General features: G+C 39.9%; 1 protein-coding gene across 3 annotated transcripts in view; it reads right to left on the reverse strand.

Annotated features, from left to right (window-relative positions):
* Positions 1 to 22,290, reverse strand: part of PATL1 (PAT1 homolog 1, processing body mRNA decay factor) — a 33,667-nt gene that overhangs the window by 5,647 nt on the left and 5,730 nt on the right. Inside the window, exons 3-15 of one of the 3 annotated variants that reach the window (XM_079787213.1) lie at positions 16,794 to 17,011; positions 16,408 to 16,488; positions 14,206 to 14,400; positions 13,179 to 13,280; positions 12,434 to 12,523; positions 12,004 to 12,224; positions 10,577 to 10,666; positions 8,192 to 8,372; positions 7,353 to 7,476; positions 6,794 to 6,891; positions 6,167 to 6,226; positions 5,040 to 5,188; positions 2,947 to 3,106 (exon numbers count right to left, since the gene is read on the reverse strand). In XM_079787213.1, the coding sequence (XP_079643339.1) occupies positions 2,947 to 3,106; positions 5,040 to 5,188; positions 6,167 to 6,226; positions 6,794 to 6,891; positions 7,353 to 7,476; positions 8,192 to 8,372; positions 10,577 to 10,666; positions 12,004 to 12,224; positions 12,434 to 12,523; positions 13,179 to 13,280; positions 14,206 to 14,400; positions 16,408 to 16,488; positions 16,794 to 17,011 (1,769 nt within the window). Of the gene's footprint in view, positions 1 to 2,946; positions 3,107 to 5,039; positions 5,189 to 6,166; positions 6,227 to 6,793; positions 6,892 to 7,352; positions 7,477 to 8,191; positions 8,373 to 10,576; positions 10,667 to 12,003; positions 12,225 to 12,433; positions 12,524 to 13,178; positions 13,305 to 13,755; positions 13,830 to 14,205; positions 14,401 to 16,407; positions 16,489 to 16,793; positions 17,012 to 22,290 lie in introns of those variants that run through there. The other 2 variants (XM_079787214.1, XM_079787215.1) reach the window with 2 other exon arrangements.

Genomic DNA, 22,290 nt, shown 5'->3' on the forward strand with positions numbered 1-22,290 from the left:
CCTCTTCCCATATAATTTATTTGTTGAAGAAACTGGCTCATTTGTCTCATAGTTTGGATCTGGTTATTTGCATCTGTGTGGTATCATTTAACAGAATCTTCTATCTTCTTTTTCCCCCATAAAAACTGATAGAATTAGAAGTTTGATTAGATTCAGGTTCAAGGGGGAACAAGGGAGAGGTTTGCTGGAGGGCTGGTAGAACTATGTGCTTTCTACTGCATCATGTCAAGATGCACACAGCATCTGGTAGTTCCCCTCTTAGTGTTGTGAACAGTGACCAGTGGGTTCAGGTGTTGTTAGCTTGCTCCAACCCATGTAAAGTCCTCTACCCACCCTTTACCTAATGCTTTTAGTATCAGTAATGATTGCTGTCCAAATTGACTGCTTTTCCATTTGGGGGTTGTAAAACGATTTCCTAATTTTATCGTATTTTTGCATTTAGTAGCTGAAATACTATATAATAAAACCCTAATGTGCAAATCAACCAAATGGTGGAACAACAGGTCGCTATGATGTACACTGACCACCAGGGGGCAGACACTCAACACAGGAGCTGCCACTCCTTGCAGGCAGCTCCTGTGTTGAGCATCTGCCCCCAGAGAGGGAGGCGACTGGCAGTGGCAATCCGGGGGTGGGGCAGGCTGGTGAGTGGCGCCAGGCTGCCAGCTAAGGCAGATGCCAGCAGGAGGGCCCCCAAATCGCCTGGCCTGCAGGTAGCCCCACATATGGCCCTGATCACTGGCCAGGCCTAGGGACCCTACCCTATATATTGGGACAGTCTCTTAGATTTAAAAATTAAAACCTGGCAAGGCTACTCTAACACTTAAAAAACAGGATGATGCAGTGATGACATGCATGGACTCTGGCTTGCACATTTTGTCGTTAGCTCTGATTCTGACACTTATAACTTATGTGTGACAAAACCAATTATTTAACTTCTCTCAGTTTTTCCACCCATGAGATAGGGAAAATGGTACTACTGCCTCAGAAGGATCATGTTATGTACTACTTTTTATAATCAGGGCAAAAAAATGTAGCTGCCCAAACAACAGCAAGATGCCTTTCACCTGTATGAAAAGTATGGTCACTGGTGCATGCAGCGTCCTGGTTGCAAGAGGGATGTCCAACTGACGGTTTAGGCCTGATATAACCTGAGGGGTCCTGGATTGCAAGAGGATGCAGGCTGGGCTGAGGGAGCCCCCCCCCCTTGTATGAATTTTGTGCACCGGGCCTCTAGTTCTTCTATGAAGAACTTTCTATTATAAACTCTCTGGTCACCATATTTGGTTATAATGGAAAGGCAGAATGAAGCTTGATTCTTTTCCTTTACTTATCAGTTTTCAGAATATTAAGTTGATGACCTAGCAATCTCTGAAGATGATTGACATATTTCTTGGTATCATTATAAACTCATTAAATATTTCTACCTCAATCCACTTCTGTAATTTTTCTTTAAGATAAAAATAATCTCACTTTACCAATGGGAGCCCCTTCAAGTTGGTTTGTGTTTTCCAAACTTGTTTCCATTGATGAGTTCCTCTGAGATTATGATGAATGAATGCCTGCCTCCTTGCATACAATTTATATGCTGTAAAGTAGCGGTTACTTTCATTCTTGTCTTCTATTTTCTAGGATAAACCTCAAATCCTTAATTTCCAACCCATTTTCCAATGATGAGACCTAAATTTCACATTCATTTCTTCTGCAGATGCTAAAATTTCAAGAAGGTATTTTTTTCCAACTCATTTCAAAAGGAATAATTTTCAACTCTTTCATGTTACACCACTGATAAGGTATCTTGAGATCATGTTTCTGCAGACTATTACCAGATGGTTGTTACTTAACTTGTAGTCTATTCTAACAGGTTCACTATCATTAATTCTATTTTTCTGAAGCTCACAGTTAATAATACTAGCCCTTTGTGCTACCCTATTAATTTTTTGTTTTGAACTTCTAAGACTATTCTAAATTCTGCTAATCTTTCAAGTTCTATGACAGGAATAAGCAGAGAATAATTCTCACCAAGAGTTAACTTGTAAACTTGATAATCATGTTTTAATATCCAACCTAGTATAGATTGTGATAAAAGTTACTTAAAAGTACTGGCCTGATTCCTGTGGGCAGGATGCCATTCAACTCAGTCTACAGGTAAATGTTGAGCTGGTGACAACAGCCCAATGAGTGCTATTTTATATCTAGCAAAGTAACCAAGACCATAAGTTTGCAAACTTAAGTGAGCATCATATTCAGCTGGGACTTTGTTATAGATACAGAGTCCCTGATCTTTCCTCTGCAAATTCTGATTCAGCATATTTGGGGTAGGGCTAAATTATTTGCTTCCCAAGTAATTCAGATACAGACCACAGCTTTACAACTATCCTATGTAATAAAAGGGTAATGTGCAAATCAACCAAATGGCGTAACGACCGGTTGCTATGATGCGCACTGACCACGGAGGGGGGCGGGGGGCGGACGGGACGGACAGATGCTCAACACAGGAGCTGCCCCCTGCTGGTCAGTGAACTCCCATAGGGGGAGCGCTGCTCAGCCACTGGCGAGTGCAGCGGCCCGCCTCCGCAGCAGCAACACTAAGGGAGCAGGCCTAAAGCTGTCAGTCGGACATCCCCTGAGGGCTCCCGGACTGCGAAAGGGCACAAGGTCAGGCTGAGGGACCCCCTTCCACACCCTTCTGAGTGCATGAATGTCATGCACCTGGACTCTAGTGTTAAATAAGAATTACTGTTTTCTTCATGTTTAGAAACCTGGTCTGAAACATGGAATTAAAAATATAGGTCTGGAGTAAATTTTTATTTTAAACAATCAAATCACACTGCCAAAGGTTAGAAAAGCAACACAAAAAGAATGGGGAGGAAAAGAAATTTGGATTCTAGAAATCATACTACAAAGACCCAAAGAAGACATCCCTCCTTCCCACATGAGGATCACCTCATCTTGTGCATCCTTCTTGATAAGGAATGGGAGGTTCCTGGCTGTTGTCATGAGAATGTCAGCTGCTTGCTCTGTGGAGAGGAAAGGGAGAATGCGGGCAACCATTCTCTTCCCTTTTCGGATACACATGATCTGTACAAAGTGGTCATCACTTGGCCTGCAGGGGAAGAAAAATGCTAACTTAGGTCAGCAAGAACAATATAAAATCCCCTTTCCCTCTTGCATGTTACTAAATGAATATACTGCATTCATTTTCACTCTACAATTATCTGTACTACAAAATAGTGAGAATTAACTTCTCCAACTCTCAATCAAATAATAAAAAGTAATTTTTCAAGTTTCCCAAATGTAGAACATTATTTCAAAAACTGTATGTTAAAAAAAATTTGGTCAAACTATATGCATTAATTTCCCTTATTAACTTTTAAGTAACTATAAAATAACATGGTTAATACAGCAAAATCTGAAAATTATATAAGCAAAAAAAAAATTAAAATTCCATAATCTGAGAGGTAGTGTTAACATTTTGAATAAATTTTTCGCTGGGTATAACACTTTTATCTTTCACAAAAAAATGGGTCCAGCTGAAACCGGTTTGGCTCAGTGGATAGAGCGTCGGTCTGCGGACTGAAGGGTCCCAGGTTCGATTCCGGTCAAGGGCATGTACATTGGTTGCGGGCACATCCCTGGTGGGGGGTGTGCAGGAGGCAGCTGGTCGATGTATCTCTCTCATCGATGTTTCTAGCTCTCTATCCCTCTACCTTTCTCTCTGTGAAAAATCAATTAAAAAAAAAAAAATGGGTCCAGCCCTGGCTAGTTTGGCACAGTGGATAGAGCATCGGCCTGTGGACTAAAGGGTCCCGGGTTCGATTCTGGTCAAGGGCACATGCCTGGGTTGTGGGCTCGGTGCCCAGTAGGGGGCGTGCAGGAGGCAGCTGATCAATGATTCCCTCTCATCATTGATGTTTCTCTCTCTTCCTTTCCCTTCTTCTCTGAAATCAATAAAAATATATTTTTTAAAAAATGGGTCCAGCCCTAGTTGGTTTGGCTCAGTGGACAAAGTTGGTCTGGAGACTGAAGGGTCCCAGTCAAAGGCACGTACCTCGATAGCAGGTTCCTGGTCCGGGCGCATGTGGGAGGCAACCAATTCATGTGACTCTCTCACATTGATGCTTCTCTCTCTCTCTCTCTCCCCACTCCCTTCCACTCTCTCTAAAAATCAATGGAAAAATATCCTCAGATGAGGATTAACAGAAAAATAATTAAAAATAAAATTGGGTCCATAGAATTAATGTGGCTTTGTTACCTCACTTTTCCCAACAACTTTTTGTGAACACTTTTCCACATCAATAAATATACTTCAACTACATACGTTTTAATGGCTGCATAACATTCCAATCCATGGATAAACCTACATTTATCCAACCAGTTCCCTGTCAGCCCAACTCCAGAAAAGAAGGTGCTTATTCTTATGTTCTGTTTGGTGTATGTCCTGGCTTAGATAGTCCTCTTGCATTCATCAAACAAATATTTGGGATTTATAGAACATTTACCATTAGCAAGATTCTGTTCCAGATACTGGGTGAGAGAGAGATAATAGAGATACAGAAAAAAAATATATATATATATTAAGGAGCTTAGTCTTCACTGAAAGACTGACACGTTTCCATAGTGTATGAGTACTCAAGGAAGTTTAAATGTTTATACTTTTCAGCTTAGTAGGAAAGAAAATACATAAAGATTACAAGGTTGAGCATGCTAGTAAGCATTAACCAAGTACAATCCATAAGCTCAAAAATAGAAACTGAATAATATTCCCCACTTTCTCTCCAGCACTCAGCACAGTCCCTAGTAGATACTAAGTAAGTATTTGTTGAATAAATCAATTCAGGATAAAGAGACTTTTTTTTTCCTGGCTGGGAAGGATTATGAAATGCTTTATATGAAGTGGCATCTGAATTAGGCCAAAAGAACAGACTTGAAGCTTACTGAGATGGTAAGGGAGAAAAGGGAGAAATGTATAAAATTCAGTTTAGCAGAGTAGGGAGTCCAGCTAGTCTCATGTCTTCCTCAAAGTGCACAATTTTTACCTCTCTTGTCCAGGTAATTTTCCCCTTAAGTTGTCATACATGCTGCAAATTTTGTGCTTTCTTTCATCCATCAGGGCAGGTCGCTCTTCTTCTAGACTTAGGAGGTAACGCCTTTCATAATCCTCCACATCCAGGAGCAAACTGTAGGTCTAAGTCAGGATCAGAGTATTAGATAAATCACCTCACAATTTAGGACTACCAGATAAAAGACCTAGGAATGAAAGCTCACTGTAATAAAATTGAGAGAACAAAAGTGCTCTTTTAAATCCAGAAAAACACAGGGAAATAACTTCTAAATTTCTTTAAACACCGTTCTTTCTGTCTCCTTGACCTCTAATCCAGAAGGTAATGATAGTGAAAAGATTACACACTTTCTAAAATTTCCAAAAGCAACAACAGCTCTGTAACAAACAACCTGTATCACTGCTCCAAGTGAAGGCTTACATTGATAAAAAAAAAAAAGGTAATCATTTTTATACTGGGTGCTGAGCACTGTTCTAAGCACTTTGCATGTAAGTACTCATTCTCCGAATACTCACTACAGCCCAATGAGAAAGAGACTATCATCACTCCATTTTTATAGATAAAGAAACTGAGGACAGCACAGAAAGGTTAAATAACTTGCCTCAAATCACAGACTCAATTAAAAGTGAAAAAGGCATGATTTGCAGCCTGGTTCCAGAGTCTGTGCTCTTAACCACTATGCTCTATTGTCTTGCAACTTAGTATTTACACTTCACAAAACAACTACCAGTGTTACCTTGTTTTTCTTAGCACCCAGCACCCAGGGAGTGCCCAATAAATATATGTGAACTGATTCAATTATTTCATAGATGGAACAATGTCATTTTTATTCCAATTGTCCTAGACAGGTGACCTGCCCCTAGCACTCAGCTGTGACCTGAACAAATGTGGACAAAACCCCAGTACTTGTGATCATGAGAGCCTTCCTTGAGGCCACAGGTGAGAACACCACATTTCTTTCTGGTGTGCTTGGCACATAATAGGCACTTAACAAGAATATATCCATTAATTAAAATTACAGAGCACTGATTGCTTTTCTACTAATAGTACATACATTTGACAGTTCCTTATTTGAAACCATAGCAACAAATTCTAAAACTTACTTTCTCAATTATGACAAGGGTTTTTCGTCTCTTGTCCCGAACCTGTTTTTCTTTTGTTTCCTAAAAAAAGACAAGACTATTTAATGTGGACTGTTTACCACTATTAAAAATAAGTTTCTAAGTTTGCATATAAAAGTTCCATTTGTGAAAATACTTTGAGAAGACAATCTTGACTTCTTGAAAGTTAATATTCTAAAAACACTGATGTGGACAAAGGTCATAAAGTTGACTGAATCAATCCACACACAAACCATGAAACTGAACTCATAGATAGGCAAAGGTAATTGTAGAATGCAGTAGAAGATGAAGATATTATAGAAAAATCTTAAAACACATAGAAAATGATAATTTAAATACTGGAGAAAAATAGCTGATGCTATTTGCAGCCAGTTACTCAGTGAAAAGATTCCTGCCACCCCAGGTCCTGCCTGGCTGCCTTAGAGATGAAGGTGTTAGAATCTCAGCACATTTTAAGAAAACCAGAATGCCATGATAGGCCAGATCAGAAGCTCCAGGTTAGGTTAGACTATCAAGAACTCCATTATGCTTGATTCCATTTCACAATGACCCCAAAAGAAGTAGTGATGACCCAGAATTCCTTAAACACACAATTCTGCTGACACTTACATCATCCTCACTCCGAGATGTCACAACAGCATCAATCATTTTCCGGGGATTATTCACACTAGAGACGGTAAGCTTTCCCAAAGAGCCCTCAAACTGCACTGCAAGGACAAAACATTTCCAACAAAAACTCAGCTGTGCAGGCAGACAGCTTTCTGAGATCTTTATATTCTCTGTTCTTTACTCATAGTCTAATAATTTACTATAAAAATCCAAGTATTATCTAAAGCAAGCTCTTATCAAAATTTACCCTTTTCCATTTTTTTGTTGCAATAATAATCAAATAGAGATCTGAAATGTTCCTCCCTTATCTATTTTAGCACTATTAGGAATTTAAAAGGGCATTAAAAAGTTATGGAATCTCAAGTAGAAAAGGACCTAAAAGGTCCGAACCAAACCATTTATTCCACACTTGAACAAAGGTTGATCTCGGTATTTACTAAGGACAACGTTACTTTATTAATTAAACATCTCTATCCAGTCACCTATGCAGTTACTTATATTTTATGTTATCAGCAGCCTGCCAAATTTCTCTTATTACATTAAGGGGATAAGGGCTTACCTGGCTTATAGGCGTGCTCCAGTTTGGCCACCTGAGGGGTAATGAGCTTGGTGCGCTCCTTTTTAGGACCATCACCTTGTAATTCTTCAGCAGCTGACAGTTTCTCCAGTTTTTCAAAGTAATTCTGCCCCGTGACAAGAATTTCAGTTGCAACACAAGCACACAATATGGCAGCTCTTTACCATTAAAAAATTATACTGGTGACTGCAACAACTTGCCTTCTATAAATGTATTGGTCTCTAATTTTTGTTAAACTGCTATAAATTTCCTTTATAAAAAATATCCCGCCTTCAAAAAAGCTAATCATCAATGGAAATATCTTCAAAGTTAGACGGCCAATATTCTTATTTTTTTCTTAAAGATTTTTAAGTTGACTTTTTAGAGGGAGGGAGAGAGAGAAATATCAATGTAAGAGCAATACATCGATTGACTGCCTCCTGCACGCCCCCTACCAGAGATTTGAGCCTGCAACCTGGGCTGATGGGGAACTGAACCTGCAACCTGCATGGGATGACACCTAACCAACTGAGCAACACAGGTCAAGAAAGACTGCCAATATTTTTAATTGAAAGAACCAGATTACTGATGCCAAAGGGATTTGAAAACATTGGTCTGAGACTCTATGTGTAAAAAATAGAAGGCATATATGCAAACCTTTTAGTGAACAGTGAGAGGCTCACCAGCTTGAAAAGAGGACAGAATTTAGTCATTCTTATCCACTTAAAGACTACTTCAAAAGAAAATTCTATCAATGTTCAATTCTACCAATATTTAAATGAGTGCTTTTACCAGAGGAAGGAACTAAATTATGACCCTCAAAACTAGCAGAGAGTATTTACCTGGTAATAAAAATCATCCAAGTAGGGATCAGTGCTTTGCAGTTGCATCATTTGGATTTTGGAGACCCAGTCCTTTTCTCGCTGCAACATGAGATTGGCATATGGATCCTTCCGTAGATGATCTTGGTGACTGCTCCGGTGACTTCCTCTATCCCCTGCACCATTGACATTCCGATGCTGACTGAAAAACAAACATATAACACATTCACTTCAAGCGGCATTTATTATGCCTTATAATAATACAGGAATAAACAAGGCCAATTAAAAAAAGATTTCCCTTTGCTTTTGCTAAAAGAGAAGTGAAAGAGCTGACTCTTTACAAAATTTGAGAGGCAAGAGCTATGCAATACACAGTTAAGGAAATAAAACTAAGATCTGACTTCCTTACCAAATGCTAAGTACTTCCATCTATAGACTTTTGTATAAGCCCTACAATAACCCTATGAGGTAGTAGGTTTACTTTTCCACTTAAGACAACAAACTAAGGCCGAAACAGATCAGGTAATTTGTCCAAAGCCACACAACTAGTCAGAGTAAGAGATCTGAACATAGGCCAATTTGATTGCTAACTTGTTGAAAATCGTGAAATAATTCAAATGTAGAGAAATGCTCAGAACATACTATAATAAACATCCATTTACCTTCCACCTAGACATAATAAAAAAAATCTATTTTGCCAAATTAGCCTCAGATTTTAAAAAAGTATCATTAAGCATTACATTTACGGCTGAAGGCCCTCTTGTACTTCTCTGGATGGATCCCAGCCCAGTTTCTAGAGGAACGACTTTGGTATGTACCCTCCCTGAATTGTTTTTATACTTTTTTCCCTTTTTTAAATTTATTTTTTATTGTGGACAGTATTATAGATGTCCCTCATTTCCCTTCCTCCTTTGCCTCCCTCCACACAGCCCCTTTCCCACTCCCCAGACCTTCACTGCACTATTGTCTATGTCCATGGGCTATGCATATATGCACATAAGTTCTTTGGTTACTTGTGTGTCCATCTTTAAATTTTATACATTACTGTTCAGGGTGCCTTTCAATTTTATATAAATGGTTCTCACTCAACACTGCTTTTCATACTTATCTATGTTGATAATATACCCAAGTATGTACTAAAAATAGATCTACTAAGAGGTGGTGTATTCACATTTTCAACCTTATTATTTATTGCCAAATTCTCTCTTAAGAGGCTGTACACTCCAATCTTGCTGATAATAACAGTCAGTGAAACTTCAAGTTTTGCCCATGTGGAGATGTAAAATGGTTATCTAATTTTAATCTGCATTTTTCTGATTACAAGTGAGTTTTTTGAGACTTCATTTATATGAGCCATCTAGGTTCTACTGGGAACTGCATGCTAGTGTGGTCTTTTGTTACCCAGAACAGTTATCATGAGATCTACCCTCTTATCAAATTCTAAAGTGTACAGTCCCATAGAGTTAATGATAGCCACTAGAATTTTAATATATTTTAACACAGTATTTTTAAAATTAATATTTTAAGAGCCCATACAGTTTTTTTTCCTGCAAAAAATATTCTAGAATTCCTTTGAGTGTGAGAATAGATTACACATAGAAAACATTATAACTGAAGGTTGAAGAAACCTAAGTTTGGTTTAATTTTTTATTTTATGATTATAACATAAGCTCCACTAAGGCAGGGTTTTATAGGCCCTATTCTTTCAATCCCCACAGTGCCTAGCATATAGCTGGGGTCACATATATCAATATGTATTTGTATTTGTTGCATGAGGATTAAAGAATTATAGCTAAGATTAAAGAGTGACTGTTGGCATTATGTCCGACCCAAATATAAAGCTAACTACTATAATTCAAGATTACCTCAGAGCTGAGATGGTAGACAAAAGGTAGGTAAGAATATGGTAAGAACTCGGTAAGAGTATAAAATTTTGGCTTAAAAGAAAAAAAAATCAGATCTAAACTGTATTTCTGATCAAAAGAATTACAGTAACTTGGAAATTAGCTGACAAAATCTTATCATTTGAAGCTAGTGTATCACAAACATAAAATGACAGCTTATATGTTCTGACTTTACCAGTAAAATAAATTCAATACTATTTAAATTTACTTAAAAAGTAAACTAAATCAGTAGCTCCTTGCCCAGCCAGCATTGCTCAGTGGTTGAGCATTGACCTATGAACCAGGAGATCATGGTGTGATTCCCAGTCAGGGAACATGCCTGGGTTGCAGCTCGATCCTCACTACGGGGCGTGCAGGAGACAGCTGACCAATAATTCTTTCTCATCATTCCCTCTCTCCCTCAAGAAAAATATATTAAAAAAAATAAACTAGTAGCACCATGTACACTGTCAAAATGAACAGCTGAATTAAAAAACTGCAAAGGAGGAGGGTGAGCACTTACTTTCTATTCTGTTGCTGTCTCTGATGCAAAAGTCGACGGTGCTGTGGATGAAGATGAGTGGTGTCTGCTCTAAACATTGGGGCCTGAGATCTAAGAAAAAACAGAAAAGGTTATTTCTGTTGTCCTGATGATTTAAAGTTTTCAAGAATGTTGTTAGTATAAGATAACTTTATACAGGTTCATCCAAGGGAATGTTAAAGTCTATTCTAAGGAGACTTTTTAGGAAAAGATAGCCATATGTTCTTATGTCTTCTATAATGGCCAATTCTCAACTCCTGAGCAGGTGATCATAAATTTGAGTGAATTAACAGTAAAGCAGTATAATTCTTTTTCTCTTTGCTTCTGTCAAACAGAAGTCTCTAAATCAGCGGTTGCCAACCGGTGGTCCGCAGACCACTGGTGGTCTGTGAGGTCCGAAAGGTTGGCGACCACTGCTCTAGATTTAACGTACTTTGTTACAACCACTTGGGAATGACACTGAAAATACAAGGTGGTGCAAAAGTAGCTTTACAGTTGTTCATATGGAAAATAAAACAATAATTAATAAATAATACTATAAGAATAAACTGTTTCATATACTCACAACTGTAAACCTGCCTTTGCCCCACCTTGTATTATGTATATATGGCACCTCTTGGTTCTGTTTCTCTAAAGAACCCTTAATGATATATACAGGGTGGGGCAAAAGTAGGTTTACAGTTGTTCATATGGAAAATAATATCCTATATAATAAAAGGCTAATATGCAAATTGACCGAACAGCAGAACGACAGGTCGCTATGATACGCACTGAACACCAGGGGGCAAACACTCAATGCAGGAGCCGCCCCCTGGTGGTCAGTGCACTCCCACAGGGGGGGCGCCACTCAGCCAGAAGCCAGACTCACGGCTGGTGAGCGCAGCTGCGGTGGTGGTGGGAGCCACTCCCACTTCTGCAGTAGCGCTAAGGATGTCCCCTGAGGGCTCCTGGACTGCGAGAGGGCGCAGGCCGGGCTGAGGGACCCCCCCACTGCCCCCAAGTGCACGAATTTCATGCATGGGCCTCTAGTGATAATAATAATACAATAAACAGAATAAGCTGTGTTTTGCATACTCACAACTATAAGCCTATTTTTGTCCCACCCTGTATAAGTATGTGTGTGTTTGTAAAATGAATACAGAGTGAGACATAAACTTTAGAAGAAATAAAAGAGGTGATTAATTAGGAATGTGCAAATGTACACAGGAAATATGTGACTTGAGGAAAATGTGATTTATAAGAAAGCCTGCAGACTGTCAAACATTTCTCTTCTGGTAACTTGAGGATCCAGTAACATCTCAAAATTTATCACCTGCAAATATCAAGAGACTTCCATATTAAAATACTAAACATCAATAGGAGACTCAGCCAACAATGAATAAACAAACAGTAGCATTTGTTGTGTATACCGTAAGTTTTGCATGAGAGGTCCTGGGCCAGGGGGGTGCTGCTGTGGAGGAGGTGGTGTAGCAGGAGGTGGAGCACTAAAGAAGGCACGGAAGCCTGGTGCTGGGGGAAGCATCTGCCCAACTCGCCCTTGCAGCAGCTTGGGATTCATGGCAGCAAGCGGACTACCAACAAATCCAGGGACCCGTGCAAACTGGCTGGGAGACATCCGTCCAGGCTGTAGCTACAGAGGGACAAAATCTTAGATTTAGTTAATCAGCAAGTCCCCTTGCTTTTATCCACAGAAAAGTTAATACTGTTAAGTTTGTTTGAAATTATAATGGGGAAAAAAGAGGCAGTAGTGATTGATCAAAGAGAAAAAGAAAAGGTATCATTTAGTGAACTTCAGGAAAGTAAGAGAGCTCTTTATGGGTTGAGCTACTGAAGGCTTACCTGAGCTCCTCCAAGAAGCTGTGCTCTCTGGAGGGGGCTGAGAACCGGAGGAACACTAGGAGGGAAAGGGTGACCCAGTAGGGAAGAGTTCTAGGGAAAAAAAAAAAAAAAAGAAAGAAAAAACATATACTGTGAAATAGGTAAATCAATATAATAAGGAAACTCAATAGAAATGCAGAATAAACTTGGATATAAAAACTCTTAAATTGTATGCATATAAGCATAACCAATGAACAAAGACAATAGGGGGGCAAGGGCATGTGCTGAGGGGTGGAAGCAACCAGGGAGAGGTCAATAGGGAGAAAGGAGACATACGTAATACTTGCAACAATAAAGAATTTAAAAACAAAACAACAACAAAATGCAAAACACAGTAAAAAAAAAAAAGCACTCTTACACTGTACAGTCAAGCTGTCCACTAATGTAAAAGAGAATAATTATGTAATTACGAAGTACTATCATAATATAACATGAAAAAGAAAGCAGAACGAGGGACAGAGATAGAAGGAAATCAAATGATCACACTGAGTTTAGATTTTTAAAGATAAGAACTGATGTAAGAAACAACTGAACATAATGAACCATGTCTTGTGATGTGGGGACCAGAAGATCCAGAAATTCAAGTATGGAGATAGAAAAAAAATTATGTATAATTTAAGAGAAGTCCATATACTTGTATGGTGATTAAATAGGTAGTGATCAGAAAATACAGACTGCATTTTCATTAGGTTGTAGAGTGACATACCGGGACATTGCAGAGCTGGTTTGGAGACATCCTCTCACCATAGGGAGCAGGATAACGTGGTGGCATTGGGGGCCGAACATGGACAGGCTTCGGACACAGAATCTATGAGGACAAACATATAAACAACTACACTCAGTGAAGTCAGTTTTTCCTCCACCTACACTCCCTCCCTTCTAGTACTGGCAGAGACTCAGAACACAATGCAAAGCCCTACTTCTAAACCAATTGCTAAGGCTATGGGTTCATATACAGAACCTTTGGTCACTTCCTCTCACAAATATCAGTAGCTTTTAACTGAGGAAGATTTAGCTAATTCTCCAGTTATCCCCACCCTTCCATGCTATCTGAGGGAGGTACCAGCAGATATTCAAACTTGCAAATTCTCTCCAAAAGGATATATTTTGGTAGCAGTGAGGGAGAAGGAATGATAAGAAAGCTGGAGGATTAACTAAGTCCTATTCTGAAGCCCCTGTGATATGGCCGCCATGCTTAGCTCTTTTGTGATATACTGTGACTCCACCATTTCATGGGATACTGAGCCTAACTAGGCCATACCAACACCACCCTCCCCCCATACCTTCCAAATTGGCCTTCCTTTTCAGCTGCTCGTTTCAGGTGGAGGAAAGTCTATGGAACAGGACTGCACAGGCTCTAGGGAAAGCAGGGATATCTTAAAGGTAAAAAGGGATGTGGACAATGCTGTGTGTTCCCACTCCCCCCAGCTTTCAGTTACCTCTTTGCTAATGTTTTGGGCAGCCAGCAAAACCCTTTAAAAAGGATATATACACTAAATGTGGTTAACTACCCTTTTCTCCCCATTTAGAAAGCAGCAACAGGAGCAGCACCAGCAAGGGGCATTAGGGAATGTGTCTCTTATTGGTACTAACTTCTCCTCTAATTGGCTATTTTTCTTTCTAATCTAATGCCTACCCAAAATTTCCACCCTCTTCCCAAAATCACCAATTTCCCCAATAATTTTGCCCAGATTCCCAATATCCTGGGCTGAGTGCCTGTTAATGAGAGGTACCTGTTGGTTGAAGCTGGGTACAGCCATCTGCTTAGGTGGGGTGCCTATGGGGACAGCTCTAACAGGAGGGCTCCCAATGATAGGTGAAGTTGACCGCCTTGGTAATGCACGCTCGGAAAGGTCCCGATCATCTTCCGGGCCCTGTAGGGGCCTCTGAGGCAAGGCATATTCTAATACAGACACCGTAGGCATTTCCTAATTAAGGAAGTAGCAAACAAAAACAAAAAAAACAAAAAACTTAGTTTAACTTGAAACGTGTTAATAATCTCTATAAAGTCAAAATATCTGGAGAAATTTTTAAAAATTTTATTTATTTTTATTTCATATCCAGTAAAATTTACCCTCTTTGGTGTACAGTTCTCTGAAGTTTAATAAATGCAGAGTCATGAATCTACCACCACAATCAAGATATAAAACAATTTTATCACTTCTCAAACTTCCTCTAGAGTGTTTTTACATGCAATAAACATTAATATTTCAAGAAAAACGATTTTAAATATATTACATGCAATGAAAATTAATATTTCAAGAAAAAGAATTTTAAATATAATACCAAAACTGTACTAACATAATATCACAAAAGTTGTAGGAAATATTAAAAATATTAAAAACCTGCAAATAACAGGATTACTTCTATTATATTCTAAAATATTTTTTTCTTTGGCTCTATTTTGGTTCATCAGTTTACGCTGTTCATTATACTCCACAAATATAAATAAGTGAGATCATGTGATATTTATCTTTCTCTGACTGGCTTATTTTGCTTAGCATAATGCTCTACAGGTCCATCCATGCAGTTGCAAATGGTTAAGAGTTCCTTCTTTTATATAGCAGCATAGTATTTCCATTGCATAGATGTACCAGTTTTCCAATCCACTCTTCTGCTGATGGGCACTTAAGACTGTTTCCAAATCTTAGCTATTGTAAATTGTGCTATGAACATAGGGGTGCATATATACTTTCTGATTGGCGTTTCTGATTTCTTGGGATATATTCCTAGAAGTGGGATTACTGGGTCAAGTGGGAGCACCATTTTTAATTGTTTGAGGAAACTCCATACTGTTTTCCACAGTGGCCGCACCAGTCTGCATTCCCACCAATAGTGCAAAATGGTTCCTTTTTCTCCATATCCTTGCCAGCACTTGTTGTTTGTTGATTTGTTGATGACAGCTATTCTGACAGGTGTGAGATGTTACCTCATTGTTGTTTTTTGATATGCATCTGTTGAATGATTTGAGCATGTTTTCATATGTCTCTTGGCCTTCTGTAGATCCTCTTTTGGAAAGTATCTAAGTCCTTTGCCCATTTTTTGATTGGATTGTTTATCTTCCTTTTGTTAAGTTGTATGAGTTGTAGAGTGGCTTTGTTGTCAACCTCTCCCACCACTCCCAAACACTGGCAAGCACTGATCTGTTCTCCAGCCTTGTAGTTCTACCTAGAAATGACTTTTCAATTAACTCAAGTTGTAAGGTGACAAATTTGAGTTACAATGATCCCTTTCAACCTTTTATTTTATTATTATTTTAAACTTTATTTTCTGTTCTGAATAGAATTGCAGCCTTGAGTTATTCTGGTCTTCAGAAATGCATTTCCACATATGCTTGTTGCATGTAAACACTTCTTGGTCTAACCATATAATATAGATACAGCAATTAAGTCTATTGCATGCACTATAAAAAGGTTTTACTATAAAAACCAACCAATCCAATAACCACCTTAACTTTGGTAATTTGGACTTGCTTCTGATGTCACTAAGGGTGCTACTTGGGAACAGGGGAGCCTCTTTGGAGTTGGGGGACACCAATTTCATCCTGCACACTCAGGGCTCTCAGGGAGGTGGACCAGCCCGAATGCGTTTGAATATCCAGTTCACAGTGGGCCCTGTCTGGGAATCTCTCATCCTTGAGTCCTCCGCCTCCCCACTCCTAGGTTACCCTCCTCCTTGCTGGGCACCACTCTCCCTGGCCCCAGTCACTCTCCAGGTCACCCCCATTTCAACCTTTTCAAAGTAAAGCACAGTCAAGTCAGCACCTCCATGGAGGCTGAGGAAGTGGTACAGCTATGAGTGCTGGATGGAGTAATCGACCTAAGACTGGCAAATGATATCCAACTATATGTTTCTGCAAGGAAAGGATGACAACAGGAGCAAGCTTGAAATTTTCCCAGATGAGGAATTGTATATAAAGAGAAAATGTTTAATACCTGAGCAAGCAATGGTCCTCGGATTCGCCTCAGAACTTCAGATCCATCCCAGATGCTGGAATTGAGACTTCCTGGTTGGGGCTAACAAAAAAGGAAAATACACAAAGTCTGGAATAGTGTAGGCTCTCTGAATGAAGTACCTATTTTTGGTGAACAAAGCTCCAAAAGAGCCTCAACTGCTTGAGAATAAGAAATATAGTGTCCCAGAGTATATATCATTCCCCAACTTCATCTCCAGAATTGTTATCAGGAATTACACTAACAATTTTCTACAGCATGGCATATGTAAATCTCTCATTATAGTAAATGAAAAGAAATAGCAAAACTCAATATTTCACTTTAATTATTAGTCTCCTACTATGCTCAAACCAGACTAACTTACTCACTTGCAAAACTGGCCTGGTCTGCACTGCCCTCATGATGGCTGGATCTTCTAGTTCATTTTCAATCACCATCTTACTGAGACTTTCTGCCAGATTTTCCTCATGGTCACCCAACAAGTCCATCTCATCCCTTTCTCCATTGCCTGTTTGTTCATTGACTGCTGCCGGTAGCTTCTCTTCCAATTCAGCCAGTCGCTCATGTGCTTCCTGCCAATCATCATCTATAAGGAAATCATAAAAAAGAAATACAGTTCATATTGGAATTATAAAAAGTTTTATAAAGTTCTTTAACCAAGTGAATAATTCCAACTCCAGAAGATAGGTGGAAAGTTAAATTTCCACTTAGAGACATGAAATAAAAGTTTAAACTAAGTAGCATAATAAAGTGGGCTTTTCACTTTTAAGAACAAATAACGTATTATCAAGAATATAACTCAAGCATTTAAAGTAATAGGTTAACACATTATCAATGGTGTCCAAACTATATTTTGAAACCAATTTTGAAACTGTTAGTCTTGTGTTTCTATGACATTTCAGGCAAAAAATTTAAAGGAAAGTTACAACTCACTGCACTAGCATACAGCTTTCTCTTAGATTATAATTGCCATCTTTATAAGCTTTTGAATCTATTCATTTCATTCAATTAATAATTGTTGAGCATCTATTATGTGACAAGCAGTGTTTTAGGTGCATTGGATACATGAGTGTACTAAACCTAAGACAATAAACATAATGAATAAGTTAGATACTATATTAGAAGATGAAATGCTACAGGAATATGGAGGAAGAGAGGCAGACGGAAAACTTTAAATAGGATGATCAGAGGTACATTTCTTTGAGAGGGTAACAAATGAGTAAAAGATTCAAGAATAAGATAGTCAGGTGGATATCTGGGAGAAGTGTTCCAGGCAGAGAGAGTCGGTACTAAGGCCTTAACATGAGAGACTGATGGTTTTGAGAAAGGACCATGTTTGGACTAGAATAATCAAGGGGGGAGATACAAGAAAATGAGTCAAAGAGGTAGTAGGAGGGAGTTCCTTTAGGGCCTCTTAAGCCACTTTAATTGAAATGAGGGACCACTGGAGGTTTTGATGTGGTATGACTTTTTGAGAGAACACTCTGGCTGCTGTGTTGAAAGCAGACTGGGGGGAGGGGACAGCAACACTGGAAGCACGGAGGATTGCCAGATGGCTACTCAGTTCCCCAAGGAAAGGTGATGGTGACTTGGACCTTCCTCTTTTATTTTAACTACTAGAGGCCCAGTGCACGAAATTCGTGCACGAGGGGGGGGGGGAGGGGGTGGTTCCCTTCAGTCCAGCCTCCCTCTCCAATCCAGGACCCCTTGGGGGATGTCCGACTGCTGGTTTAGGCCCAACAATTCAGGATAGCTCGCTCCTAACCACTTGCCTGCCTTCCTGACTGATTGCCCCCAACTGCCCCTCCCTGCCAGCCTGGTCGCCCCTAAATGCTCCCTTCCCCCACCAACCTGGTTGCCCCTCACTGCCCTGACCAATTTACATATTACCCTTTTATTAGTATAGATGTCTTTGCTATTCCTGCACACTACTACACAGTCTGTAGCACTGGGACCAGGTTGCTGTCTCCTTCTCTCATGATGACACAGGATTAGTTTTGAGTTCTGCTATAGCATAGATGAGTATCTTCAGAACCCTTTATGAGCTTCCCTAGAACTAGACCTTACTTCCATCACTTCTCTAATTCCAATGCTCCTCAATCTCATTGTTCCATTCTGCTTCCATCATAAAAGCTCTACCCACTATTTTGCTCCTCTGAGATTCTAATTTAGACACCTTTCCCTCTTCATTGAAGCTTTCCCTAAATAACCTTTTCATGATAATTCTACCTTCACCTCATCTAAACATGCACTACTTTCTAATCCACAAACACCCATGTATTCTTTTGTATATGTTACATATTTTATTCTGATTTTTTTAAAAATATATTTTATTGCCGAAACCGGTTTGGCTCAGTGGATAGAGCGTCGGCCTGCGGACTCAAGGGTCCCAGGTTCGATTCCAGTCAAGGGCATGTACCTTGGTTGCGGGCACATTCCCAGTAGGGGGTGTGCAAGAGGCAGCTGATCGATGTTTCTCTCTCACTGATGTTTCTAACTCTATCCCTCTCTCTTCTTCTCTGTAAAAAATCAATAAAATGTATTAAAAAATATATATATTTTATTGATTTTTTTACAGAGAGGAAGGGAGAGGGACAGAGAGCTAGAAACATCAATGAGAGAGAAACATCGATCAGCTGACCCCTGCACACTCCCCACTGGGGATGTGCCCGCAACCAAGGCACATGCCCCCGACCGGAATCGAACCCGGGACCCTTGAGTCCACAGGCCGACGCTCCATCCACCGAGCCAAACCGGTCAGGGCTTTATTCTGATTTTAATTTTATTTTGTATGCCAATAAAATTCAACAGAGGAATAACAAGTAATTCCCTTTATAACTAACATAAAAACAAAGAATTCTCAAAAAGTGTTCTTAATGACAATCCCCCCCCGCCCCCCGCATAATATTCCTGTATACTGTATTAGGAGAAGGAAAAACTGAAGGCACCATGACAGGAAAAAAAAAAAAGGTGCCTGATAAGTAGGGTATAATAGATGGTAACCACTTTAAAAACATATTTAGATTACTGACAATTTTTAAAAATACATATATTTTTATTTATTTCAGAGAGGAAGAGAGAGGGAGGGAGGGATAGAAACATTAATGATGGGAATCCTTAATTGGCTGCCTCCTACATGCTCCACACTGGGGATCAAGTTTGCAACCCCGGCATGTGCTCTGACCTGGAATCAAACTGTGACCTCCTGGTTCATAGGTTGATGCTCCACCACTGAGCCACGGCCTGCCGGGCATTGACAATTTTCTGAGGGGTTCATGTTCAACTTGTTTAAGAATACAGCTTAGGCATCTTTTCATGCATACACACACGTAACTACTGGTATTATCTCATTCTTTTAAATCTATCTATATAAAAGGCTAATATGCTAAGTGTCCGACCATCCGATGGTCGCTACGATGTGCCCTGACCATCAGGGGGCAGATGCTCAATGCAGGACCTGCTGTGACACACACTGGCCATTTACAGAGAAATGGCACCACGAATCTGGCGCCCACAAAGCAACACTCAACTTCCCCCAAGTGGGACACAGGCCCTGCCACTACGGAGTGACAGCCCACCAAATTGCAGCCAACGCTGCCGAGACCCCATGGTGCAAAATGCGGCCCACAGCCCAGCCCAGCCTGGAAATGGTGGCTGTGGGCACCGTGTAATGATGTCACATAGCAACACCCAGCTTCCTCTCCCTAGCGACAGGCCATTTAACAATAAATGGCAACGCTGACCTGGTGCCCACAAAGCAACACTCGGCTTTCCACAAGTGGGACAAGGCCCCGTCACTACCCCGGAGCGACACCCCACCAAATTGCAGCTGCCACTGCCAAGACCCCGTGGTGCAAAATGTGGCCCACAGCCCAGCCCAGCCAAGAAATGGTGGCTGTGGGCACCAGGTAATGATGTCACGTAGCAACTCCTGGCTTCCTCTCCCTAGTGACTAGCCTTCTTGGAGTTCCTTCAGCCAAGGAACCTAACTTGCTTTATAGCCAAGTGGAAACATTTTACACTTTAACCAAATGTCTGTGAAGCGTTTTCCCGTGCCTCATCTCATTTGATCCTCAAAGAAGTCCTGAAATAGGTAGAAAGGAGACTCAGTGGAATTCTATTTTCTTTCCATTAGCCAGAACATGGATATTTAGAAAGCTTAGAAACCTGACCCAACTGAAAAGAAGAAATGGTGAACCTAAAAATGACTTCAGGTTTTCTCACTGTGCAGAATATAGTCAAACACTGTTGCAGTTAAATATTTTACCCTCTGTTCTCCCTGCGTGATCTACAATAATAATCTGCTTCGTGTTGATATTTACTGCTGTGTTACTGACAATTACCTGAAAGAGAAGTTGGGATGCTTCACTGGGCTGGGAAAAGTTTAGCTAAATCAGAAAGCAGGTCTAATTAAGCAAGTTTATCTATATATATAAAGCTCTTGCTGGCGCCAATTGCACAGGTGTGTTTCCATCTGCCATTGTTGATCGTGAATTTGGCTGACACTTCTATAATAGAGAAAGGTGAATAGCGATATTAAAATACTTCTTCTAATTAATTTCCTTTCAATGTGCACAAATTCGTGCACCAGGCCTCTAGTCCTATATAATAAAAGCCTAATATGCGGTGTCCAGCTGTCCAACCAATCAAAGTGTAATATGCTAATGATATGCTAAGGCTGCTCAACTGCTCACTATGATGCACACTGACCACCAGGGGGCAGTCGACTGATTGACCAGTTGCTATGACGTGCACTGACAACCAGAGGGCAGATGCTCCGACCAGTAGGTTAGCTTGCTGCTGGGGTCCGGCTGATCGGGACTGAGTGAGATGGGCCAGACATGCCCTGGAGCCCTCCCACGGTCCCTCCCTGGCTGGCCAACCTCCTGCGTCCCTCCCCAGCCCCAATCGAGCACCGATGGGGTCCCTTGACCTGGCTTGCGCCCTCTCACAATCCAGGACCCCTTTGGGGATGTCAAAGAGCCAGTTTTGGCCCGATCCTGCAGGCCGAGGGACCCCACTGGTGCACGAATTCGTGCACTGGGCCTTTAGTATTTATATAAGATTCAATTCTATTGATAAACTAAAACTAATTCAACTTATCCCCTACTGATGGAAATTTAGATTTGCAAATTCTCAATATAATGATTAATATTGTACTAAATATTATATATATCTTAATATTTTAAGTAAATATTTATGTAGGGTAAGTACCTTTCAGGGTCAGATTATAAACACTTAAAATCTGCTATTTTTACTACATAAAAAAGTATCACAAAACATTAGTGGTTCAAAAAGTGAGGGAAGTGGGACTTCCAAATTTATAACCTGGCATGTTTAGAACCACTGTCTAGTCTTGGGCACTGCCGTAGATTTAAATGTACTTTAAAATCCACTTTAGCCCAGCCAGCATGTGACATTAATATCTGTGTCATCTTTACCAAGGAACAGTAAACTGAGAAAGCTTTTAAAGGACAAATTTTCTTTGTAATTTTACTAACCCAGCAATGCCAAAAAAAAAAAAAAGGAAGTCTATAATCCCAAATAAGGAATGTTTTTACATTTATTTTCTAAATTTAAGGAGTTAATTTGTTAATAGATTGGTTCTAATGCAGTCAAGTTCTAATTTTTGTTGTTTTCATTCACTGTTTCCATACCTATCTTTACTAACTTTACCAGATCCTACCAAAAATGAGTAGTCTATTTGTCCTTAATAACTACATTTTTTTCTTTTGGTAAATCCTTACCCAAGGATATTTTTCCATTGATATTTAGAGAGAGTGGAAGGGAGGGGTAGAGACAGAGAGAGGGAAACATCGATTGGTTGCCTTTTACATGCGCCCTGACCAGGGCCAGGGATTGAGC

Source organism: Cnephaeus nilssonii, assembly GCF_951640355.1.
Source record: "Cnephaeus nilssonii genome assembly, chromosome: 13".
NCBI lineage: Eukaryota > Metazoa > Chordata > Mammalia > Chiroptera > Vespertilionidae > Cnephaeus > Cnephaeus nilssonii.